The 27,098-nt window shown below is 44.9% G+C and overlaps 1 protein-coding gene across 1 annotated transcript in view; it reads left to right on the top strand.

Moving 5' to 3' along the window:
- Window positions 1–27,098, top strand: part of SLC22A3 (solute carrier family 22 member 3) — a 142,831-nt gene that overhangs the window by 111,747 nt on the left and 3,986 nt on the right. The window contains exons 7-10 of the mRNA XM_007945283.1: window positions 12,148–12,245; window positions 12,367–12,581; window positions 22,191–22,299; window positions 23,051–23,163. Of these exons, the coding sequence (XP_007943474.1) occupies window positions 12,148–12,245; window positions 12,367–12,581; window positions 22,191–22,299; window positions 23,051–23,163 (535 nt within the window). The remainder of the gene's footprint in view (window positions 1–12,147; window positions 12,246–12,366; window positions 12,582–22,190; window positions 22,300–23,050; window positions 23,164–27,098) is intronic.

Below are 27,098 nucleotides of genomic sequence, written 5' to 3'. Positions count from 1 at the left end.
AGGAAAGATACCCACTGCAGTCGAGTCAATTTTGATTGACAGCGACCCTGTGGGATAGAGCAGAATTGCCCCATAGGGTTTCCAAGGCTGTAAATCATTACAGAAGCAGACTGCCTCATCTTCCGCCTGCAGAGCAGCTGGTAGGTTTGAACCGGCAACTTTTCAGGTAGCAACCAAGTACTTAACCACTGCTCCACCATGGTTCCTTTGAGAAACTCTAAGGAAGATAGATCTTTTTAAATTCAAGTTGTTACTGCAAAGGAGAAACTTAGCCTTTATAAATGGTAATTCAGCCTAAGTGTACATATGGAATTTAGAGTTCTATAAAGCTGTGTCTGAAGACAATGTCACAGTGGAGAAGCCATGGCGGCCAAGCTCTCTAAAGACAAAAGAAAGACTGAGCCCAGACAGTGGGCTCATGGGAGTCAGCACATGGGAATGGGAGACATTGAAGGTGAATGGGATCCCTCAGCCACAGTCAGCATTGAGGCAGGTCAGATCAGGAACACAGTGAACACCCTCAGCGTGGGGGCCAAAAGTGATATCTGACCTTGGACCACGCAGTTGGGGTGGGCCGAAGGGAAACAGGACATGGACTGGTTCCCCCGAGATGAGGGCTGGCAGGTGTGTGGGTGGCAGGCTCCCTGCCAGCTTTCTAAGAAACCATCCCAGACTCCCTCTGATGGTCAGTGCCCTGGGTACACGTGTGACCAGGGCCTGCAGGTACCCATGCTGTCCTCGGCCTGTGCACAAAGTTGTTGTTAGCTGACATCAAGTTGGTCCCCAACTCCTGACGACCCCATGTGCTTCAGAACACAACACAGCCCGGTCCTGCACTGCCTGCACGATCGCTTTCAGAACAGACCGTTGTGCTCCGTAGAGTTTGTGTTGGCTGACTCTTGGAGTAGACCACCAAGCCTTTCTATCTGTCCATTCAGTCTAGAAGTTCCCCTGAAACCTGTTCAGAGTCACACCAACACGCCAGCCTCCACTGTCAGATGGTGGTGGCTGTACCTGAAGTGCATTGGCTGGGAATCGAACCTGGGTCTTCTGTGTGGAAGGTGCGAACACTACCACTGAACTACCAGTGTCCCCGTGCAGAAAGTTGCCATCACAGAACAGAGGACAGGTGTGCCTTACACCCCCAGGCCCAGGCAGCAAGACACAAGGCACCTACCAGGAATCCAGGTAGCTGAGGTTGTAGATACCTGCAGACTCCCGGGAGTGAGTTCCGAACAGCTGCAAGAGAGCCGGGCATGGACAAGGACCACCAGCACCCCACGGGAAGTACTCCCTCAGGTCGTGAAGAGAAAGGTGCTTCCAATGAGTGTACATTGTGTTTACTTTTTTTATTGTGGTGTTAAAGACCGTGCCCTTATTCATATCATTTCTGAAGCATTCAGACAGCTAAAACAAGGTGTCTAAGGGTTGTGATGGACTAGGGAACATGGTTTTGGTTTTGACATTGCTTTAATTCACACGTATTCTCCCTTTTCAAAAAATCCTTAGCTAAGCAGTGATGTGTGTTGTTGTTGTTGTTGTGGGCCGTCATCTCCAACTCATAGTGACCCCTCTTTGGGTTTCTGAGGTGGTATCACTACAGAAGTAGATTGCCCAACCTTCCTTCCAAAGAGTGGCTGGTAGGTTTGAACCTCCAGCCTTCTGATTAGCAGTCAGGTGCCTTAGGCACTGCGCCACCAGAGCTCCCCAACTAGTGACGTATGGATACTCACTTTGCCTATTCGTAGCGCTTAACAATTTTGTATATCCATACATGCTACTGTGGCTTAAGACACTGGGCATTTTTTTCAAGTTAATATTTAGAACTTTTTTGATTTCAGCAATGGTTATTGGCATTTATCAAGACCAGTGCTAGTGGAGAGTCCAAGAGCCATGTTTCCTTCAATCTGTCAGCATAAATTGTAGTATGCTTAGGAGCTCTGATAGTGTAGTGCCTAAGGCACTTGACTGTTAACCAGAAGGCTGGGGGTTCAAACCCACCAACCACTCCTCGGAAGGAAGGTTGGGCAATCTACCTCTGTAGTGATACCACTTCGGAAACCAAAGGATGGGTACGACTTGATGGCAATGCATTGCATTTCATTTTGTTTGTTCCCCAAGTGTGGAGTCTTTAGGTAGATAGACAGATGGCTTCCCTCGAGTCACCTCCAACTCCTGGTGACTCTCTGACCTATACAGAGAAGCGCTGCCCGGTCCATCCTCACTTCTGCTGGCGTGTTTGAATCCATCCTTGCAGCTGTGGTGCCAGTCATCTCACTGAGGGTCCCCCGCCCTCAGTGGCCTTCTGCTTCACCAAACACGCTGTCCTCCTCCACCAGTTGATCCCTCCAGAGTGTCCAAAGCTGAATGGAAACCCAATTTGCTCTGTAAACTTTCACCCAAATCACAACAAAAAGTTTGAAAAAAAAGAAAAGGTGTCCAAAGCAAGTGAGTCAGACAACGTTCTGTTGAGATCCATTTGGTTTTCGTTGGCTAATTTAGGAAGCAGATTGCCAGGCCTTTCTTCCGAGTCTGTCCTAGACTGGAAGCTCTGCTGAAACTTGTCCACCATGGGGGACCCTTCTGGGTTTCAAATAACAGTGGCATAGCCTCCAGCCCCACAGCAACATGCAAGCCACTCCGGTATGCCCAACTGACGGATGGACAGCGATCTGAGTCTTTAGGGCTAGACTTTTTGATCTAAGAATCCATTCGCTTCTTTCTTCCTCTTTCCTTCCCTGACTTTAACACCCCTTCCTGTGACCAACCCCCCCCCCCCCCCGAAAAATGTCTCCTTTCAGTTTGTTTTTAAGGAATGAAGAAATGTTCAAGGCCATGACCCACAGCTGTAACCCGTTAGCCTTTACTGACATCTAGGCTGCCCTGGGACCCGACCCCCCCCCCCGGGGGACCTCTACACAGATGCACTTTTGCTGTTCTGGGCAGCGTGCCCAGCCCAGTATGTGGGGAGGCACTCTCTCAGGCCAGACTCACATGAACAGAATGAAATATCTTTTCACCAGAGGATCTTAATGCCCGAGAGGACAGGCCCAAGGCTCTGTGGCAATGGAGGGACTGAAAGGTGGCTGGGCTGTCTGCACTGCAATGGGCTGATGGTCAACCGCAAGGCAGAGTTCAAGAGTTCATGTGAGAAATGAGTACGGAATATCTCATTAACAGTCTTATATTGATTACATGTTGACGGGATAATATTTTGCATATATTAGTTTAAGTAAGATCTTATTAAAATTTACCATGCCTGTTTCTTTCTACTGATTATAATGTGGCTGCTAGAAATTTTAAACTTCCATGTGTGCCTCACATTGTATTTCATGTCTGTAAGAGCTAGGAAGAGTTTAACTTTGAGAGTGGGTCCTGGCTCATCAAAGCGAAATATCTTCCAAATAGATGAGCATAAGATCTTCAAATAACACTTCATTCACATGGACTTCTTAGGGACAAAATTCCTGAGGACACAGTCTGTAAGAACCTGTAATGACCACGGACTAAAGGAATCTCAGTGTTAGACTCAGAACAGACAAAGGTCCCTCCACACCAGTGTCATCTTTCCTGGTGAAATAACGGCCACAGATGAAAATCCACCCAGAAAACATCTTTCCCTCTGTCCCTGGGGGACCCTGCTGGTCACCCAGGCTTTCCCTGTGAAGCTGGGAACTCATTCCTTCCCCACCTGGGCTCCAGGGCAGATCTCTGGTAACTGCAGTTGAAGTGATATGGTCCCTAAAGTGTAAAGGCTGTCAGTGCTCCAAGACCACCCTCCCGGGATGTTGTTCAGCTGGAGACTGTCCCTTGGCGTGGCTGGTAGACCTTTCAGTTAGCAACTGAGTGCTTCACCGGAGCAGCAGCGGGGCTCCTTAGATTCATATCAGAATCCAATGTGCATTATTGGAGCTCTAGGTGGTTAAGATACTCAGCTGCTAAGCAAAAGGTTACAGGTTCAAGTCCACCCAGAGGCATCTTGGAAGAAAGACTTGGCCATTGCAAACCCTGTGGGATACAGTTCTGCTCTGACCCACACCCGGGCACCATGAGTTGGAGTTGACTGAACCGTAATTGGGTTTGTTTTTTTTGTTGTTGTTATTATTTGTTTTTGTGCATCACTGCATTTGTTAGATTTTACTAGCTAAAAGGATGTAAAATGCTGAGTGAAATGTCATCTGATAGCAAAGTATCTCTGTTAAGTTATTTATATATATAACTTTCAAACCAAGAAACCAAACTCACTGCTGTAAAGTTGGATCTGACTCATAGCGACCCCTCCTTGGGTTTCCAAGGCGGTGTCACTATGGAAATAGATTGTCCAACCTTCCTTCTGAGGTTATATATATACATATACTACTAATATTGACAACCACCACCTGGTGAGTGTCACTGTGTATGAGGTATGTGTGAGGGTTACCCACTAGACACCCCAAAACTAGTGTGGAAGGCACTTGACTCACAAGCCCATCTCACCTGCTGATTGGTGGTGTTGTTGGGTGTCTGTCTTAGTTATCTAGTGCTGCTCTAAGAGAAATACCACAAGGGGGTGGCTTTATCAAACAGCAATGCATTTTCTCACAGTGAGGATGCTGGAAGTCTGAACTCAGGGTGCCGGCTCTAGAGGACAGCTCTTCTCTCTGTGGCTCTGGACGAAGGTCATTGTCTCTTCTGAGCTTCTGGTACTCACCAGTCTTCATGTGGCTTGGCATCTCTCTGCCCCCAACCCTACTTGCCTAATCTTCTCTTTATATCTCAAAAGAGATCTGTGTAAAACACACTCTGCACTAATACTGCCTCATTTACATGACACAACCCATTCCCAAATGGGCTTCTAACCACTATAGGGGTTAGGAGTTAACAACATAGATTTTGGCAGGACACAGTTCAATCCATGACAGTGCCATAGACTTGATTTTCAACTCATGGGGACCCCATATGACAGATCAGCACTGCCCTGCAGGATTTTCTTGACTGCAGTCTTTACCAGAGCAGACCACCAGTGGAGTCACTGAGTAGGTTAGAAGTGTTAGCCTTTTGATCAGCAGCTGAGAGCTTAACCATTGCACCACCAAGGCTTCTCTTCTGACTTTTAGTAGTTAGCAATTATTCTCAGAGCCCATGCTTAGAAAGGAATGTGTGTCCCCAGACTTAGCTGAGACAGCAGGTCTACCCACAGAATCTTCACAGTACTCTGGAGAAGTGAGTACTACCCACTAAGAAAATGTGCCAAGTGAAAGACCATGCATCTGGGCTGGCCGTCCTCCTGGACCTGAACCCACTCCCCGTGTGGGGACCTCTGCACATGTGTTTGTAACAGTTCTATTTATAATGAATTTGTCTTCCTTGACAACTTAAATTAAAATGTCAGCATGAAGGCATGTTTCAGAAAGGCTCCAGGAAGCATTGTCAACAGTGCTGGGTTGATGGAGAACAGATGAGTACAGTCATCTCTCAGCGTGGAGGACACCACTGTGGGTGTACAAGAAGTCCTGGCAGACTTAAAAGACAAAGAGACGGATAGAGCACAGAGCACTGTGTTCAGGAAATAGCCAGCAGGAAACCAGCACCTGCAGTTTAACCTTGAACCAGATTTTTCCTAGGAGTGACGTTATGAGGCAACAAGCCTCCAAACAGAAAAATGTGACCAAGAGCCTTGTCCCTCTTCTGCTGTTCCAAATAGAGCCAACATGCCCCACGGCTTAAGCCATATGACAAAACATAATACTGATCTAGGCACAAAAGACAACAGACCGTGATTCTACTGTGTTTGTTGTTGAGAATGCACACAACAAAACATGCCCCAGTTCAACCGTTGCCACTGCACAGTTCAGTGGCCCTGAAGACATTCTCTCCCGCCTTTTCTGGTGATGCCACTTAAATGATGTTCTAGAAAAGGCAAAACTGGAAAGGCAGAAAGAGGATCAAAGAATGCTTGGGCCAAGGGTGGGAGGAGGGCGCTGACTGCAGACACTGGGAACTTGTGGGGTGATGGGAACCTTCCGTATTATGACCATGATGGTTGTTAGGACTCGCCATGTGTCAACATTATGGACTGAATTCTGTCCCCCAAAACAGGTGTTGGAATGCTAGCCCCTATGCCTGTGGATGGTGCAGTGGTTAAAGCATTTGGCTGCTAACCAAAAGATTGATGGTTCAAACCCACCAGCCACTCCACAAGAGAAAGATGAGGCAGTCTGCTTCCATAAAGATTACAGTCTTGGAAACCCTGTGGGGCAGGTCTACTCTGTCCTTTAGGGGCACTCTGAGTGGGAATAGACTCAGTGACAGTGGGTTTGATTTGGGCTTTACTTTTATAAAGATGACAGCTTTGGAAACCCTATGAGGCAGTTCTTCTCCGTCCTCTAGGGGCGCTGTGAGTAGGAATCAACTCAGTGGCAGTGGGTTTGGTTTTTAGTTTATGCCTATGGCTGTAATCCCGTTTCAGTCTAGGGGTTACTTTGTTAATATCAATGAGCCCATATCAGTATAGAGTGTATCTTAAACTTAATAACTTTTGCGATAGAAAAGGAGAGAATTAGGCTCAGAGAAGGAAGCATGAATGGGAGAAAAGATGTGGCATGCGAAGCTGTTGAAGAATCTCTGTGAAGAGAATGCCAGAGAAGCCAAGACAATGATTTTCCCCCAGAGGAGGTAGGAGAGAAAGCCTTACCCCAGCCTCCTAGAGTGAGAAAGTAAGTTTCACCCCGGTGGCGTTTCTGTTAAAGTAGCACTGGGAAGTGGAGACAATTCACTGACGTCTACATTTTGAATTGCTGAATTTTAGGAATCTCAACAAAGCTAATTAAAAAAATATATAATAAGCATAGTGAAACCCATGAGAACCAGAACTCCATGAGACTGCCTTGGGTTTTTCTTGCAAGTTTTCTAGGAGCCCTGGTGGCACAGTGGTCAAGCTCTCAATTCTAAACCATCAGCCTTTCTGCAGGATAAAGATGTGTCAGTCTGCTTCCATAAAGATTTACAGCCTTGGAAACCCTATGGAGCAGTTCTACTCTGTCCTCTAGGGATGCTGTGAGTGGAATCGATGAGGCAGCAACAGGTTTGGGTTTAGTGTCCCTGAAACTAAATTCTGTAGTCTCAATAATTTTTTTTTTTCAAAGAGATCAGTGGTAGTCATTAGTTGTCGTTGTTGTTGTTACATGCCGTCGAGTCGGACCCGACAACCAAATGTTTTTGTTTCCCATTGTGTCAGTCAAGGTTCTCCAAAGGACCAATAGCACGTGTGTGTATGTGTGTGTGCACATGTGTGTGTACAGGCATCTCCCGCTTTTTGAAAGTTGGCTGCTGTGAGTCAGAATTGACTTGAAGGCTACGGACGTGGGTGGCAAGTTTTCTTCCTTTGACAGACAGGAAAGTAAGTAGAGGTCTTAGCACTTTTCTCAAGCTTGTTTTAGTAGAAGATACTTGCATTTTCCTCCACTAACAGGTTTCTGCCTTACACAGGTTCCAGCTTTCACAGGTGTTACTGTCGTAACCAGTTATGGCATTCCTGTTCCTTGGTATCTGACTCAGATGGGGCAAAATTTGGTAGCCTTTTGACCATAGCAAAGAAGCACAGCTTGTTTTCCAAATACAGACTCGAAGTTAGCGCAGGAGAAGAGAAGAATTGCTGCGGCAGTCAGTCACCACACGCGAGCTGCCAAGACTGGCCTGGGTGAATTCCGTCCAAGGCGCTGCTCCCAGTCTCTCAAGGTCTTGGACACCCAGAAAGTGGGTCATCTTTCAGAGTGACTGCGTCACTGTGGAAAGCATGTTAGTAAACCCAAGACCAGCTGGATTGATTCTTAAATGAGGCAAAATACTCTCACTTGCTTAGAAGAACTATGAGTCCTTCCATCCATTGAATGGGGAGGATTGGTTTTACAGTCTGGATTACTTTCATTTTTTATCAGCACTTCGGATTCATTTTGTTGAGTTTTAGGCATTAAAGTTTGGACATTAAACTTGTGCTTTGGAAAAATGGAGACCCTGGTCCTGCTTGCCTCTAAGTCTTAAAAGTTTGAACTGAAGTCTAATAGCACGTATTTTTACAGAGCATGTTGGGATATGGAAGCAATAATTTTAACTATTCAGTATGAAATTATTTGGTCAAAGATATTCAGCAATTAATTCAAAAGAATTGTTCTGGACTGAATCCTCCAGATAATTTTGGTAGCCTTAGGCATTTGATGGCTCACCAGGAGGCTGGCGGTTCAAACCCACAAGCAACTTCTTGGAAAGAAGACTGGGCAATCTACTTCCATAGAGATACTGCCTCAGAAACCCAAGGAGGGGTTGCTATGAGTTGGATACTACTCGACGGTAGTGAGTTTGGTTTTTGGGGGGTTTTTTTAACAGAAAATCAAGTCAGTGTAGACAAAAAGACATTTACTGGCTCTTGTGTCTGAAATTCTAGACAGAGAGTAGGGTTCAAGGTTGGCCAAACCAGTCTCCACAATGTTGTCAAGGCCATGGTTTGTTCCTTCCCTCTACCCTGCTAACAAGGTCAGCTCCTGCTTAAGACTGATTCCTTCATGGGTATAGGATGGCTGCCAAAATCTATTTTAACCCACCATTTCATATTAATTCCTTGAAGTGAGAGAGAAGATTCCTTCAGGAATCTCTGACTTTAGAACAAGGAAAGATGTTCCCAGAAGCCCATTCCTCATTGGTTCAGACTGGGTCACATGCCATGTCCATTCCTCATTGGCTGAGCTTTAGTCATACGCCCATTCACTGGCACAGAGGATAGGGCTGTGTTTAGACACTCAGGCCTCCCCTGTGGCTGGAGGCAGAGTCAGCTTCCCTTAGAATCTAAGTTGTCTTTGTGGTGGGAGTGACTGATTGAGGCTATATTAAGAAAGAGGAAGGGGGAATAACACTAAGTAAACAACCAGAAGGTTTGTTTAACTCCAAGGCTATGGAGTCAATTCCAACTCACAGCCCCCCTAGAGGACAGAGTAGAGCTGCCCCATAGGGTTTCCAAGGCTGTAAATCTTTATGGAAACAAACTGCCACATCTTCCTTCCACAGGGTGCCTGGTGGGGTCAAGCTACCAAGCTTTCGGTTACTAGCCAAGCACTTAACCACTGCACCCAGAGCTCCTAGAAAGGTATATTAGTGTCTGAATTAAATCCTTGGTGAAGCAGTAGTTAAAGCACTCAGTTCCTAACTGACAGCTTGGCAGTTGGAACCCACTAGCACTCCACAGAAAAAACAATGTGGCAGTCTGCTTCTGTAAAGATTGACAGCCTTGGAAACCCTTTAAGGCAGTTCTACTCTGTCCTCTAGGTGCTATAAGTTGGAATCGACTCAATGGCAGAGGGTTTGGTTTTGGTTTTTTAATTCAAATTCATTGCTTTCGAAAAAGGAGCCATTTTTTTATTGTTACAGAAGTAATACAGGTTTAATTTTTAATTTTAGGACTATATTAATAACCAAAAAAAAAGAAAACAAAGCCACCACTATCTCCCCACCTAATGAGACTGTTAAAAAGATGACACAAATAGTCTTAAACAATAAAATATATATTAGACTCCGCACACTGTACAAGCAACATAGCAGAATGGTTGGAACTACGGACTTAGGTGCTGCCCCCCTGGTGGATCCGCCTATTGTCTGTGTGTTCTCCTTCAGTTAGCTTGCCCGTTTTTCTGTGCATCAATTGCTTTCTATATGTAATGGGAGTAACAGGAGTACCTGTCTGAGTTCTTCCAAGACTGACCTTCTTGTTCAGGGACCAGAAAACTACAACTTGTAGGCCAACCTGGCTTGCTACTTGTTTTTGTAAATAAAGTTTTATTGAAACAACCAAACCACTGCCATCAAGTTGATTCCAACTCATAGTGACCCTGTAGGACACAGTAGAACTGCCCCATAGGGTTTCCAAGGCTGTAAATATGGAAGCAGACTGCCTTATCTTTCCCCCACAGAGCAGCTGGTGGGTTTAAACAGCCGACCTTTTGGTTAGCAGCCCAATGCTTTAACCACAGAGCCACCAGAGCTCTTACTGAAACAAAGCCATGCTCATTGATTTGCTTATTGTCTGTGGCTGCTCTCTACAATGCTTTCACTACAGTGGCAAAGGTCGGTACCTGCAGAGATCACACCGTCCACAGAGCCAAAAGTACTTACTATCTGGTCCAGACAGATAGTTTGCCAACTTCTGGGTTCAACCATAAGACCTCTATTGACTTGGCACAATCCAACACGTGTAACTCTGTGGTCCTGTAGTGATGTCATGTTCTTTGTGTATTCTGTCTTCTCAGTTTATTTGCTCAGTCTACTTGAACTTGCACATGAGGAACTGATGGTCTGACCTTGGCCTTGTTCTGACTGAGGATATTGAGCTTCTCCATCATCTCTTTCCACAGATTTGGAAAATTTAATTTCTGTATATTCCAACTGGTGAAGTCCACATGTATAGCTGCTGTTTACGTTGGTGAGAAATGGCATTTCCAAAGAAAAAGTTATTGGTCTTGCAAAATTCTGTCCTGATCTCTGGTGCCATTTCCATCCCCAAGGCCATTTTTCTCCAACTACTGATCCTTCTGCTTTGTTCCCAACACTCACATCCCAGTCACCAGTAATTTCAATGCATCGTGATTGCAAGTTTAAACAATTTCAGAAGTTGAAAAATCTTCAGTTTCTTCATCTTTGGCATTAATAGTTGGTGGATAAATTTGAATAGTAGTCATTATTACCTGGTCTTCCTTGTAGATGTATGGATGTTATCCTCTCATTGACAGCACTACACTTCAGGATCGATCTTGAAATCATCTTTTTAAGCAATGAGTGGGATGTCATTCTCTTTCAATTTGTCATTTCCAGCAGAATAGATCATATATGATCTTCTGATTCACAGGGACCAGTACAAGTCCATTTCAGTTCATTAATGCCTTGGATATTGATCTTCAAATGCTCCATTTCATTTTTGACAACTTCCAATTGTCCTAGATTCATACTTCATACATTCTATGTTCTAACTATTAATGGACAGTGCAATTATTAATAAACGTTTGGCGTAGACAGAGGGCCATCTGTGCCGAAGTAACTTGGAAGCAAGGCCTTGGAAATGTGACACAGTGTTTGCTTCAGGCAATTCTAACTGACTCCTTTGGGCAGGTGTTTGCTGCCTTCCAGACTAGAAGAAGCTTGGAGGTCTGGAGGGTTTGCTGGTTGTCTTTGTTTTCTGTGTAATACCTCATACATAGCAGGCAAACAAAAAATATTTGTTGGATTGAGTTGATGCAAAGAACAACTTCTTGGCTAGCCAAATGGTGATGAGCTGGCTTTTTCTAGATCAAAAAAATGCAAGATTCCAGTAAATGGGCTGAAGCAAAATAAGACCTGTGGTGCTTGCTCTTGGACTTGCTGTTGTGGTTGTCTTTAGCTGCTGTGGAGTTGGCCACAGACTCACAGAGACCCCATGCACAACTGCACGAAACACACCCGGTCCTGCGCCATCCTCAGTAGACTTCAGATTGGACCACTGTGGTCTATAGGCTCTTCACGGCCTGATTTTCAGAAGGAGATCATCAGGCTTTTCTTCCTTTTAGCCTGAAGCTCTTTCGGAACCTATTCAGCATCCTAGCAACACACAAGTCTCCACTAACTGATGGGTGATGGCTGCATATGAGGTGCCTTGGCCAGGACTCAACCCAGGTGTCCCACGTGGAGTACAAGGATGCTGTCAGTGAGCCATCAGTGGACGTAACATTGCCATAACCTATTTCTCTAAGCAGGGTTTGGGGATGTTACTACATAAAGAAACACTTGTTTGGATCCCACTAGGACTGGCCAACTTTCCTCTCATTTCCTCCCACCTTAATCCATGTTTGAATGTAGTATACTTCAGAACACACCTCATTTTCCTTGTTTTCCCAGAGCAGTTGAACACAGAGTCTGGATATCACCCCAAGGACTGATTCTCAGGGCAGCAACCACATCTTTGTGAATTTGACCTGTCAGAAAGGCTGGATGATGAATGTTTCATTCTCAGGTTTTAGGATGCAATAGAGAAGACCCTGGCCGGTTCAGTCATATCACTTGATTTGGTACCCTTGAACCTGGTTATTGACAGATCTGTAATATGCAGGTGTTTCTTGCTGTGTACTGCCACTGAAATGTGCTTCTCTTGTGTAGATCACTGTTACAGATGAGGAAGTTAGTAACCCATCCTTTTTAGATCTGGTGAGAACTCCCCAAATGAGGAAGTGCACACTTATACTTATGTTTGCTTGGTAAGTTTGACTTGTGTTGGATTTAAAAGCTTGTGTCAAATTTGCTCTATGCCCTTTCTTTGAGCCAGGTAGACGTTAGCTCTCACATGTTCCTCTCTGGTGTCTCCCAATGTTGCTGCAGGTTCACAAGCGCCGTGGTGTATCAAGGACTGGTCATGCGCCTGGGCATTATTGGTGGCAACCTCTACATCGACTTTTTTATCTCGGGAGTTGTGGAGCTGCCTGGGGCCCTCTTGATTTTACTAACCATCGAGCGAGTTGGACGCCGCCTCCCCTTTGCAGCAAGCAATATAGTGGCAGGAGTGGCGTGCCTCATCACTGCTTTCTTACCAGAAGGTAAGCATCCCCAACAACTTTTGTTTGGCAGCCAAGGAATATGGAAAAAACTTAGATAAAATAATCAAGTCTAGAAGCCCCCTTGTCCTTAGGAAAGGTACCCTTGCTATCAGGCCACGTTAGTAGCATCTGTCCCTCAGTGTTCTGCTTAATCAGTGTGAAGACGTTGGGTTCAAGCAATTCGTCCTGTAGATTTGTCTGTTCCCTCCATTTGTTGTATGTCCATGTACAGGTGCAATGGATGTTGTACTCAAACCAGCTCTTGGTGATATCTTTCAGTTTTGATCACCTTCATCTAATCTTACTGTTGTGACACCATTGCCTGTGTTGAGCCTATTTCCTGAGCTCACACCTTTCCTGCCTTCAACTGATTTACATCTACTAAGTGATATAAAAACACCACTGCCATCCAGTCAGTGCTGACTGACAGCAATCCTGTAGGACAGAGGAGAGCTGCCCCACAGGGTCACCAAGGCTGCCATCATTATGGAAGCAGAAGCCACCTCTTTCTCCTGTGGCCCAGCTAGTGGGCTCAAAACATTGACCTTTTAGGAAGCAGCTGGGTGCTTAAGCACTGTACCACCAGGGCTCCTTACTAAGTGATCTACATGCTTCAATCTTGTCACAGTTCACTGTGACAAATGAAATAATCAAATTATTTATGAGATTTAGAAATGTAGGAGATCAGGAACGCTTGTCAGGAGTGAGGAGTAGGCGTGTATTATGGAGTGAGTTTTGCCCCCAATGATACCTGTTAAGGCCCTAACCTTGTACCTGTGAATATGACCTGTTTGGACGTAGGTGGTTTCTTTTGCTGGTTAATGAGGTGGGTCCTAACCCTGATCACCTCTAGCTTGTATCCTATAAAAAGAGGCACATATGGGGAGAGGACAGACTCCAAGGAACACCAGGAACGACTGACAAGCAAGGGCCTCCCCCTAGAGACACGCCCTGACTTCCAGCCTCCTGGGCGGTGAGACATTCACTTCCGTTCTTTAAAGCCACCCTCCTGAGGTACCTCGTCATTTTTGTTACAGCAGCATTAGGAACTAAGGCAGCATGTATGAAGGATGAAAAGAAAAGCATCCAAAGGGAAGGGTGGGAGTGGGTTCCAAAGTGGAAGAGAGATCCCAGAGTTTGCAGCACCTGTGTGGGTGGATGTCCTCTGTCATCGCTAGACTGTAAGGTTCCCACAAGGAGGCTTGAGTGGGACAGGCTCTAGGGGTCAAGCCTCGTGTGCAGAATGACAGCTCCAGCATTGTCCAGCAAGCTTCGGGAGGTGAAGGTGGCCTCGTCGGCAGCAAAGCACCTTGGACAACTGAGAGGAGGCAGGAGGAGTGATGACAGCATGACTTCAGGATGTGGCAGGGGGCCTGGCAGGCACAGGATGATTGCTGAGGTACTTAGGAGTTAAATTTACAGGACTTGATGACCAGCAGGCTGCTGGAGATCAGAGCGGAGCAGAGGTTGCCGATGACACCAATGCTCTGTTCGGAAAACCAGCTCTTCCCTGCCATGGAGCACCGCAGGGGCTTGGAAAGAGGCCTTTCCAGCTCACAGGGAGCATGTGAATTAGAGCAAGTTAATTGTTTCCATGTCCCAGGGAGTGGGAAGTGGAGGATTACCCGGAGAGCTGGACCTCTGGGAGGCCTTTGTGTCCACACAGCACAGCCTGTCTTTTTGATGCTCTTCAGAGGATCAGCAAAGAAACCGGTCAGCAGACTGCACTTTGTGGAAGTCAGAACAGTCAGACTTTACAGACGCGTTTGTTAATTCTGTGAAGGGTGGTGAATCCCCGGAGTATCAGACAGACCCATATCAGTATATTTAGAAATGCCTGCCTTTAGGACAGCAAGAGAAAAATACATCCTCTGTCATCTTGGAATGGTCTGATGATAAGCAGAGGCCGACTGTTTACATTGATCTCATTTTTCTTAAGTCCTCATCTAAGAGGCGGAGACTCTTTTGTCAATCAAGCATGTCTATAGAGTATCTAGTCATTAAAACCACTTGCTGTTGAGTTTTCTTCACCTGTTTATCCCCACCCTTAGCTTAGTGCCTGGCAATCAATGTGGTACAAACGGTTAGGTTAATGCACTCCACTGCTAACTGAAAGGTCAGAAGTTCTAATCCGTGGAGGCACCTCAGAAGAAAGTGCTGGTGATCTGCTTCCCAAAAGGCAGCCATCGAAAGTCCTGGGGGCACAGTTCCTCTTGGAGACGCAAGGGATGGACATGAGTCAGGATCCACTAGTTTGTTTGTTTTCTGGGGGAGAGATTTAACATCTTCAGAACACTTAGAAAATCTAAAGCAAAGGTTAGACTTTTCTTCTTTGTCTAATCAGTTTTATTTTGTGGCCCTCCACATTTCAATTTTAGCATTGTTCTTAGCCAGACTGAACACTAATGCTCTTATTCTGGGCACAGTTTATTTCTATATTCTACAGATTTGGTTGCTTTTACAGCCACACGTGGTTCACTCATGACTGGCAGAAGTAAGTTTCAAATACCTACTGCTCCATGTGAATACTGAACTCTAAGACAGGTTCCTCACTCTGAGCCCATGGTCCTACCCTCCACCTAAAGTCATTTCTGGGCTTGGTTCCTGGAGCTGTTGAATTAACATTCGAAAGGCTCTTCTCTCTGGGTCATTCTTGATGTCATGGGCAGCAGGAGGGGCCTGGGGAGGAATGCTGATGAAGCTGCAAGAGGAAACCTCTCTAAAATTGTCTCAGAAAAGTTTCTCCTGCTCCCCCTCCACTGAGCCCAACTTTTCACCATCTGAAGAGTAAAATTCTGGAAAAAGACACCATTTTTCTGGCTGTCTCCCATCTGAGACTCACTGCTTTGGGCCCACATTTTTAAGCTCCAATTAAAGTCTAGAAAACAAAGAGCTTTCTTTATCCCTACCCGTCTGCCATCTTTAATTTGAGCTTATGAAGGATGACAACAAACCTACCAGTGTTGCTAACAATCTTCTTTTTAAGATGGGAAATTGCCTTCTATTTCTAAGAGAAAAGTCAGTCCACGTGTCTTCATTTAGATATCTCTAGGAGAAATGTTCACTATCTTTTATTTCAGACCTCAAAGCAGATGGTACAAAGAGGCAAAACTGTGTTTATTTTGAATCTTGCCTCCTTTTGTCAGTAAGCCATCTGAATGCTAACCAGAAGGTTGGTGGTTCAAACCCACCAGCTACTCCCTGGAAGCAAGACTGGGCAATGTACTTCCATAAAGATTTAATGCCTCAGAAACCCAATGGGGGTCACTGTGAATGGACTGGATGGCAGTAGGGTTTGGTTTTTTGGTTTGGAGCTGTCTTCCCAGCGGTCTCCAGTAGCTTGGCCAAAACCCCATTCAGAGAGAGATCCAGCTGCTCTGTGTTCTCCTGAGAGAATTCAGCTTTAGTGCACGATTTTGAATTGTTCTGGTGTTTTCTTTGTCATTGCTACCAAAAGATACCACCCCAAGATGAACCTGGCATGTTACCAAGATGATGAAAAGCTTTGTGTGCATAGACAGTGTTAGGTTCACACTACCAAATACGTTATTTTCACCTCCCTCTTTGATGACCCATGCCTTTGAACTTCTATTTTGTTATATACCTTGACAAAATCTCTCCCAGTATAGTTAGATACTGGTCTCTGTCTGTGTTAGACTGGGTTCTCTAAAGAAGCAAAGCCAGTAAAGCTTATATATAGAGAGAGAAAGAGAAGTTTATCTTAGGAAAATGGCTCACACACTTATAGAAGCTGGCAAGTCCCAAGTTCTTGGATCAAATGTCAAGCTGGGGGCTTTACCTGACTCACACAGCTGCAGGGGCTGAAGAGCTCAAGGTTGGCAGGCAGTATACTGGCTGTTGACTCCGATGAGTGACGAATCCAAGATCACCAGGCTGAATGGTGGATTGTTTGCTCACAGACAGTTGTAGGCAGCACAACAGAATCCTGATCCACAGAAGAGTGTCTCTTTTCCCAGGATGTCCATAAATATACTGGAAGCAGGCCATACCCCTAGGGAAACTCCCTTTCAATGGATTGGCTGCCCAAAACATATACATCTGATCCCATCATTGGAAAAACCCACATCACAATTGCTTAAACCACACAGAATTGTGGTCCAGACAAGTTGGCACTCAGCTCCAGCTATCACAGTGTCGCTTGGAAAAAGAGTTGAAAATCTTTCAAATAAAAATAAGGTCACCCTGTAGGACAGACCCTGTCTCCACAAGGGTGTCCATTTTGGCAGTGAGTTCTGAATGCTTTGCTGAATTGACTTGTTATATCTCCGTATTTACTCAGCTAACATGTGGTTAACCTGTTTTTCAAGAGGTGTGTGTTTTGATTTGGTTTCTTGGGTTTAGATTCTTTCTATCAAACAGTCCTAGCCTCAGTGGTAAACCTAAATTATCATTGAACTTGGGCCATAATTATAAAGCAACCTTGACTCAGTAGCAAGAAACTTATAACTTAGGGGTCTAACTTGAACTTAAGGGTCTAACCTCAGTGTGAGGTTACTTGTATGTAGCAAGCAATGGCCTCCTTTTCTCTTTCTTTTTCTAAATTTTATTTGTTTTGTTGTTGCTGTGGAGAATGTACACTGCAGGACACACACCAGTTCAACCATTTCTCCACGTACAATGTACGCAGCAGGACACACACCAGGTCAACCATTTCCTGTGTACAATGTACACAGCAGGACACACACCAGTTCAACCATTTCTCCATGTACAATTCTGCGGCATTGATTGCATTCCTCAAGTTGTGCAACCATTCCCATCCTCCTTTTCTGAGTCGTTCCTCCCTCATTAACATAAACTCACTGCCCTCAGGCAGCCTTCTTGATTGCAGACTGCAAGCAGGGGGAGTGCACCATCTGGACGGGGCCCAGGGGATCTTGGAAGCATCCCCACTTTCCATTCTCCAGCACCTGGCACTGAGAACCACCTGCTCGTTGAAGGAAGAGGGTGGAAAGCATTTCCCAGCCCCACTCCCAGGCCAGAATGGAAAAGTGAAGCCTAAATAAACACATGTTTACCACTGTTCCCGCCAGAGCAGATGGCCATCCGGCTGCATCAGCGCCAGCCCACATCACTCACTCTTTGATGAAGCTTTTAATGTGAGAGCTGCAGGTATTGTCATCTGGGAAGAAGATCAGGATGTCCTCAGTCAACTTATAATCACGATGCCGCCAACTCCGGCCTCCCAGCCGTGATCCCAGTTCTTGAGTCCTGCTCTCCCCTCCATGCCCTTCTAGAGGAGTCCCCAGGTGGTGCAAAGTGTTAAGCATGTAGCTATTGGCAGAAAGGATGCAGCTTGAACCCACCAAGGGTACCTCTAAAGAAGTCCTGGAGATCTGCTTCTGAAAGGTGACAGTCATGAAAAGTCTGTGGAGTGGAGTTCTACTCTGTAACACATACGGTAGCCATGAGCTGGAACCAACTTGACAGGAACTGGTTTGGTTTGGTTTTGGCCTTCTAGACAATCGCCTTAGTGAGTCAGCAGTAGCTCTTCTTATTTGTTGAATGCTCTCTAAGAGAACATGCATAACCCACTGAGTCTGAGTCTCTTCTTGAATCCTCCTCATTCATGCCTGATTTTCCACTAAAAATCCTATATTCAGGAAGGGACAATAGTTCTCTTAGAAGACAAGAGGGCCATTTAGTCCTTAATGAGTACAGGGATAAAAGGTAAAGATTTCATTTTCAAAGATGCATGCCTAGCTTCCTTGGCTTGGCTTGGGAGTGCAGATGCGTTTGTTGGTGCAGTCCCACATCCTCACACCCAGACACTAGGAAAAGAGGCATAACTTGCATAATTCTTAGGAAATTTAGAGCACTGGATTACTACTCCTCTGCCCTTAAAACACAAAAGATGGCAAATATTTAGATAGAGAACTTTGGCACTTCCCCAGGTTCCTGTGGAAGACAGGAGCATTTCCTCACTGAAGCAGAGCAACCCAAAAGGATCATTTTCAAATGCATGATCCAATTTACATTTAAGAGTCTAGATTGTTCTGGAGCATTCTAGAAGATACTTTTTTGGGGGAGGAGCAAGACTGGGAATGAGGAAGACAATGAATGATGTAGGTCCTGGTGCCATCCTTTGGGATGCCATGTGTTGGGCATGAGGACACCATTACCATCTCTACACCATCTCTGCCTTCTGAACAGGGTGAGGTTGTCGGAACATAATTCAAGAGCCGTTTGCTGAGTAGCCATGTTCATTATTGAGAATAATGTTCTAGGCGTGTTCTGCTGAGAGGTTGAGTATGCTGCTGTCTTGGGAAGGAAGTCTCTGCTATGCTTCATGCCACAGTGGCCTGGTGCCCATTTGTTCTCCTTCTGCTCATACCCCTTAGTTATAGCACATGCAGTAGATGTTCCCCTTTCAGAGGTCCCATTCCTCCAAGCTTTGTGCCTGTCTGGAAACCAAAATCAACCTTGTTTCAGGTTGGTCTGTTGGATTGAGCTGGTTTTTTGTTTTTTCTTTTGAGAACATATATAATATATACTATAAGGTCCAAATTTTGTATGTGTTACACATATGTGTAACAAATTGTTGGCTATTTCCACATACTTTGTGTGTACAATTCACTGACATTGGTTATGTTTATCATGTTATTCAACCATCACCATTATCATGGAAATGTAAAATGGTACAACCAATGTGGAAAATGGTATGGTGTTTCCTTAAAAAACTGAAAATAGAAATACTATTTGAGCCAGCAATTCCATTACTAAGTATATATCCTAAAAAGGTGAGAGACAGGACACGAACAGACATATGCATACCCATGTTCATGGCAGCACAATTCACTATAGCAAGGAGATGGAAACAACTTAAATGCCTATCAACAGATGAATGGATAACCAAACTATGATACACTCACACAATGGAATACTATGCAACATTAAAGAACAACAAAGAATACGTGAATCATCTCACAATGTGGATGAACCTGGAGGATAATATGCTGAGTGAAATAAGTCAATAGAAGAAGGACAAATATTGTGTGAGCCCATTACTGTGAAAAGTCAAGGAAAGGTTTGCTTAAGGAAAGGAACTCCTTTTATAGGTTTCCAGGGATGGGAGGGAAGGAGAAGGAAAATTCTAGACCAGTTGGGGACCACACACTGAGTTGGGTAAGAGGAAGGACGGTATGGAGAGCATCTGTGACCAGTATGATAACATTGGGGGAAGGGAGGACACTGAAACTTGCATATAAGATGTAGACAACAGAGGCTAATACCAGTATATGCACAACACTGCATTACCACTAACACCAAACACCAGGCTACAGATAAATGCACAGACAACTGAGAAGATCAGATGGGGTTCAGTGAACAGGAATGTACCCTAGACCAATGATAGATTTAGCTGAAGATAATCTTGCATGGATACTAAAAAAAAGCAAAAAAACAAACTCACTGCTATCGAGTCAATTTCAACTCATAGCGACCCCTCCTTGGGTTTTTGAGACAGTATCACTACGGAAGTAGACTGCCCCATCTTCCTTCTGAGGAGTGGCTGGTGCGCTTGAACTGCCAGCCTTCTGGTTAGCAGTCAAATACCTTAGGAATTATACCACCAGAGCTCTCTGCATAGATACTAGCAATACAAAATAACCACAATCATTACAGAAACAACAAAAGACAGAATTGGAATAATCCCTCAGAGACAGCCATTTACCTTGGGAGAGATAACCACCAGGCCTGCCGATTTAAGATCATGGTACTGGGGAACACCAGTTCAACTGGCATGTTCTACAACCTACTTTGGAGAGTAGTGACTGGGGTCTTAAAAGCTTTCAAGAGGCCATGTGAGATGAAGCTTATGGTCTCCTCTCATCTGAAGTGAAGAAGAGTGAAGAAAATCAAGGACATTTAGAAACAATTAGTCCAAGGATATAATAGACCTTGAGACCAGAAGAACTAGATGGTGCCCGGCTACCAATGCCAATCACTCGGGAAGGGATCAAAACTGGAGATCCTGGATAGAGTGGGAAGAAAAACGTGGAACAAAATCCAAAAACACAATAATGACCAGAATTATTGGCTGGATGGAGTCTGGTGGGACCTCCAAGACTATGGTCCTGGGATACATTTTGGGCCTGGGATAGGACTCACTCCCAAGGACTGATTCCCACCCACCACTGGTGACCAACTTCGCCTCTATACATTGGCCTATCCTAGATACTTAATTCAGCGTAATGTTTCCAAGGTCCATCATGTTGCAGCATGTATCAGGACTTCAGTTGTGTTTATGGCTGAGTAATACTGCTTTGTATGCATGTACCTTAAAAATTCAAACCCTTTGCCATCAAGTCAATTCCGACTCGTAGTGACCCTTAGGGAAGAGTAGAACTGCCCCATAGAGTTTCCAAAGCCGTAAATCTTTATGGAAGCAGACTGCCTCATCTTTCTCCCACAGAGCAACTGATGAGTTTGATCCACTGACCTTTTAGTTAGCAGCCCAGGCCTTAACCATTGTGCCACCAGGGTTCCATTGTATGTATATACACAAGGTCCATATTTGCCACTTTCTAAACTTTCAGCAAAGAAAAGACAGTTATCTAATGGATGGATTGTTATATTATTTATTCTAACATCACTTAATGCACTGCCCAGTAAACAGGGAAGGGTCATTTCCACTAGTAAATCCTTACCCATGTAGTCTTTCATTTCTGAGTAGCATTTACTTATCCTCTAATTGTGCAACCTTGAAAACTGGAGACCACCTCACCTCCCTGAGGCCCCCTCACCTCCCTGAGGCCCAGCTCCTCATCTGAAAACAAACATCAGACACCAGCTCCACTAGATCCATAAGATAATGTAAGGCATCTGTTGTTGTTGCTGTCAGGTGCCATTGAGTCAATTCCAACTCATAGTGACCCAATGTACAACAGGACAAAATGCTGCCTGCTCCTGCATCATCTTCACAACCCCAGCTATCCTGGTGCCTATTGCTGCAGCCACCGCATCAGTCCATCTCATTGAGGGTCTTCCCCTTTATTACCGACCCTCTACTTTACCAAGCATGATCTCCTTCTCCAGGGACTGATCCCTTCTGACAACATGTCCTAAATGCAAGAGACAAAGTCTGGCCATTCTCACTTCTAAGGATATGGCTTTACTTCTTCCAAGACAGATTTGTTTGTTCTTCTGGCAGTCCATGGTATTTTCAATATTCTTTGCCAACACCACAATTCAAATACATCAATTCTTCTTTGGTCTTCCTTATTCATTGTCTAGCTTTCAGACATATAGGAGGTGATTGAAAATACCATGGCTTGGGTCAGACATACATTAGTCTTCAAAGTGACATTTTTGCTCTTTAACACTTTAAAGAGGTCTTTTGCAGCAGACTTGTCCAGTGCAATATGTCATCTAATAGAAATAAGGTATCGCACACTTAAATACTAGCTGTCATTCCTGTGGTTGTTTTTGTTGAAATTTAGCTACAACATTAGCAAGAGAGTCATCACTTATGTTCGAAATTAACAAAGACTTTGGGCCACAGCGACACTGAGCAAATATCAATGTTGCTTTAATCAATGTTAATGAAAGCAGACCACTAACTCTTCCCTTCCAAACTTTCTGTGTTTACAGGGATACCATGGTTGAGGACCACAGTTGCTACACTAGGACGACTAGGGATAACCATGGCCTTTGAAATTGTTTATTTGGTAAATTCAGAATTGTACCCAACAACATTACGGTAATTGTCATGGTTTTTCATGAGTAACTCTCTGCAGCCAAGTGTTTTAAGATGACTTAAAAATGGTGGAATAGGTACTAGAGCTTGGCATTCTATTAGCCTGGGCTGGATGAAGCCAGTAAGGAAGGCACACACAAACTGATCGCTGCTCTTTGCATTGCCATCTGTTGTGTTTTGTGACAGCAGTATGTCTCATTTGTACGCAGCTGTGTTATCATGGAAAAGCAATAGACGTGGAATCAGATAGGTTGGTTAGTGCACTTGAGTAGGTTGGGGGTTGGGTCTGTATTCACCAGCATTACCCTGTTCAAGGCTATGGCCTCACTCTGACAACACTCTGCACCTTGCACTGGAGGCATGAAGGGACAGAATAAGAAAGTGTTCATTGATTATGCAAATCAGCCTCCTTTGCTGGGGAACTAGTCTATGGACACACCATACTGTCAAGCTGGGCACCAAGGTGGTACATCAATATCTCTGAGCAGGTAAGGTAGTGAGCTGCTGATGGTAGATGCCTTTCCACCAAGACTGTAGCCACCCTCAGTGTCCTCACTGGGGCTCACCTGGTATGAGGTATGAATGGCACAATGGCCAAAGTGTGCTGACTTCCTGAGGAGCAGTAGTATTCAAAGTTAGAGATACGGGAGCCATTGTTCCCCTTTCATTTTATTTATATGTCTCAACATTTTAAGTTTCTGGAATTTATCTAATTTCTTTCATTTAAAAAAAATATATATTTTTTGTTTTACAGAAATTTTGGTGTTTCACTGTGTTCAGGTTTGTGTGATCTGGGGGGGATCATAGCCCCATTTCTGCTCTTTCGACTCGCAGCCGTTTGGCTAGAACTACCTCTTATCATCTTTGGTAAGAACTCATTTTGTGTGTCATACTGCCTTCCTCTATATTCTTTGCATTAGTAGAAGTCTACGTTGATTATTGGGTTTGATATTAATGACAGCCATATAATCTTTTTATTACAACTGTTTCAGATTTGAGGCACCAATATAATCACAATACAATTGGAAGACATAAATGATTCTAGTTTGCTCTGTATTAAAGGGTTGGGATGTACAGTGTTCAACTTAGCCTTCTTTGTTTCCATGCTGAGTCAAAATCAAATTCTATTGAAAATCATTTATAATGTCAGGGAACAGAACCAATCATTTTCATGGGACCACACTGAAACTTCAGTATATTTAAAAGTAATTGTGAAAACAAACTGTTTTCAAATGTTCCATATTTATCTATAGTCTTTATTACCTTGCTTTTTTGCTGAAAGAACTGGGGACACAGACTCACTTACAGCAAGACCAGAGTCTCGAGTTCAGACCTTCCTTCCTACTCCCCATCTTCATGGAACTCTTAGAGGGATTGTTGTTGTTATTTGCCATCAAGTCGGACCCGACTCATAGCGACCCCTCCTTGGGTTTCCGAGGCAGTATCACTACAGAAGTAGATTGCGGCATCTTCCTTCCGAGGAGTGGCTGGTGGGTTTGAACTGCCAGCCTTCTGGTTAGCAATCAAGTGCCTTAGCCATTATGCTACCAGAGCTCCTTAGAGGGATAGGACCATAGTTTGGGGAGAACCTTTAAGGTAATTGAATCCAATGCTTCTCAAGTGCCAGTCCAGCATTTCTGCCTGGATCTTACACCCTCTCTCCCCACCTCAGCAGTGAAGGATACAGGGAGCCTCTGCCTTCCTCCAGACCCACTCCCTACTCCCGGCAGGGAACATTCTTCATCTGTTGCTCAGCAGTTAAGTTTGAATAAACATATTGAGTCCATGAGGACATACTTCGCAATGAATGCAAAAATCTTTTTGACACTATTAGGAACAGTAAGTCAACATCTTATCATTTGACACCAGTGAATTCAATTTAAAAAAAATTGTTTCAAATTATTTAATTGTTTTTGATAATAAAGCCTATTAAAGGAGGTCTGGTGGTGCTGTGGTTAAGGCATTGGGCTGCTAAGCAAAAGGTTGACAGTTCAAACCCACACGTTGCTCTGCAGGAGAAAGATGAGGCAGTCTCCATAAAGATTTACAGCCTTGGAAACTCTTTGGGGGTCATGTGAGTCAGAATCGACTCAATGGCAGTGGGTTTTTTGGTTTTGGGGTAAAGGTTCAGTGTTCGCCGTACCATCATTTGACAAGGAGAGTGATCTGGGAGACCTGCTGGCCTGCTCACTCGAGATTGGGCTTGGTGTGTGGATATGTGTTGGGAGCTGGGTGCTGGTGCTCCAGCACAGTCCCTCCCTTCTCAGAGTCCAGCTGGGGAGAGAGCCACACTTTTAAAAAATCCATGACAATAGAGGGTGATAAAGGCTGAAATACTGAAAGCAGAGGGCACTATCAAAGCACATCACAGGGACCCCCAGCTCAGTTGAGTCGAAGAGGGTAAATCAGGGAGAAAGGGAGTAATGGCTCAGTTGCGATCTGAAGACAGATAGAAATGACCCAAGTGAGGGGTGTGGGCAGTGCTCCCGGTAACGGTAAGGCCTAAAGCAAGGGGAGGATGTACCCTCAAGGAACCAGGACACTAACGGGTCCAGTGGAGTGTGGGGGTGGAACATGGGGATAGATGAAGCTGGGAAGGTAAGTAGGAGCCAGATCACAGAGGGTCTTGTTGGATGTGCAGAGGGTTTGCTCTTTATCCTGAAGGGCTTTGAGCTGGGGCGACTGTCAGTTTGTATTTCAGAAATATGACTGTGACGGTAGATACACAAATGAGGTAGAGGGGACAGTACTGGAAATGAGAAAGAAGAATGTTGCTGTAATCCGGGTGGGAGGTCATGGATATGGCTTAGTCTATGGAGGTGACGACAGTGGGAGTGGATCGCAGGGGGCAGATTCAAGTACTGGAAATAAAACTGATGAGATAGGATGACTGACTGGAGAAGGGACAAAGGGGCAGTGACATGTGAAGCCAGACCCCTGGCTGAGAGAACTCTAGGTGATGGCACAGTCACCACATTAGCCACAGCAGAGGAGCAGGTCTGCAGGAAAACATGGTGGAATTCTCTTTGTCCGTGTGTAGTGTGAGGTGCCCATAAGAAAGCCCAAGTCATCACAGGGGACATCAAGCTCAATTGGCATAAAATACTACACAAGAACATCGTTCCACATCCTACTTTGGCGAGTAACAACTAGGATCTTAAAAGCTTGCAAGTGGCCATCTAGATGCAACGATGGGTCTCTCTTCATCCAGAGCAAAGAAGAATGAAGAAAACCAAAGATGCATGGAAACAATTAGTCCAAGGGACTGGTGCACCATGTGATCCTCAGCCTAGATGACTGTGAGACCAGAAGAACTAGATGGTGTCCAGTTACCACTGTCAACCACTCGGAGGGGAATCTCTATAGGAGATCCTGGATAGAATGGGAGAACAATGTGGTCCAAAACTGAAAATCATAAAGAAAAAAAGGACCAGGTTTGCTGGTCTGACAGAGCCTGATGGAACTCCTGAGACTAGAGACTGTGGCCCCTAGCTCTCCTTCAGGTCTGGGATTGAACCCACTCCTATGGCTTCCAGCCAAACAAAAGACAGGCATATGAGCTGAATATTTACATTAGGTAGATACACTCCTTGGAGAGATCAATCATGGGAGAATAGAAGAACAGTGTATGCACAGGGAGACAGCTCAGGGGACAGGAGTGCATGGGAGGGAAGGACACAGGGAAGAGGTGACTATAGGGAGGAAATGGGAGAGGAGCTGTTGCATTGTGGGAGATTATGGCATGAGACAAAGTGTATGTGAACTGCTGTGTGGAAGATGAATTTGCTCTGTACATTTTCACCCAAATCACAATAAAATTAAAAGAAAGAAAGCCCAGTCCGAATAGGGAGGACCCGTGGGCTGAATGGAACTGAGCCCAGAGCAAAGGTTGGACCTGGACATGAAGAGCCGGTGGCCACCACATATGGATGGCCACTGAGCTGGAGCGAGGCTGAGATCTCTCCAGAGAGAGGAAACAGGGCGGAATGAAGCAGCGTGGGACTGCGCCTGAGGACTGACAGAGTACAGCACGTAAGAAGGTGAGGATGAGAGGAACGCAAGGGGAGTTGGGGGAAGACCAGGAAGGATGGGATGGCAGCCAAGGGAAGGCAAGCATGTCCCGCATGGTGAGAGCTGTGCGAGCCTAACCCAGTGGGGACTAAACATAGCACCACTGGATCTGGTGGTGGCTGGGAATCTGGACAGAATCCAGATTGGAGCAGGTGGAGGTGGGGTGTGGCTTGTGGTGGTGTGATGGAGCTGGCTCCTACCAGCTCGCCAGGGCCAATCACTAAATTTTTAAGAATTTCATGATCCAGTTATTAAACACAGCCATTATTAAAAATCCAGACTAACACAGACTAGGAAGAAAGGCCTGGCAGTCTGCTTTGGATGATCAGCCAATGGAGCCTAGGATCACAGTGGTACGATCCGTAACCAATCACAAGAATGAACCGGGTAGCATTTCTTTCTGTGGAGTGTGTGCATCACAGGCCGACTCCATAGCAGCTTACAACAACAAATCAAAAATTAAAGCATATAAAATACATTAAAAGATGATAAGTATCAAAACTCATCACTTCCTGTTTAATGAACTATATTTTACTAGTATTTGTGTTTTTGATGTTATTTATGTCTGTTGTATGTTTATGGTGGAAACACTACTTCCCAACTCATCGTTCAGTGACATCATATCAGGAGCTTGAAATGTCCATGGGGGGTCGTTTACACCATGGAAACCAGCGAACACCCCAAATCAGGGCTTTGTTCTCTAGAGCACGATTGATCAGCACCCTATGGGA

Source organism: Orycteropus afer, unplaced genomic scaffold, assembly GCF_000298275.1.
Source record: "Orycteropus afer afer isolate SDZICR_OR568_19922 unplaced genomic scaffold, OryAfe1.0 scaffold00135, whole genome shotgun sequence".
In the NCBI taxonomy this organism is placed as follows: domain Eukaryota; kingdom Metazoa; phylum Chordata; class Mammalia; order Tubulidentata; family Orycteropodidae; genus Orycteropus; species Orycteropus afer.
This window is presented reverse-complemented; position numbering and strand designations above follow the sequence as displayed.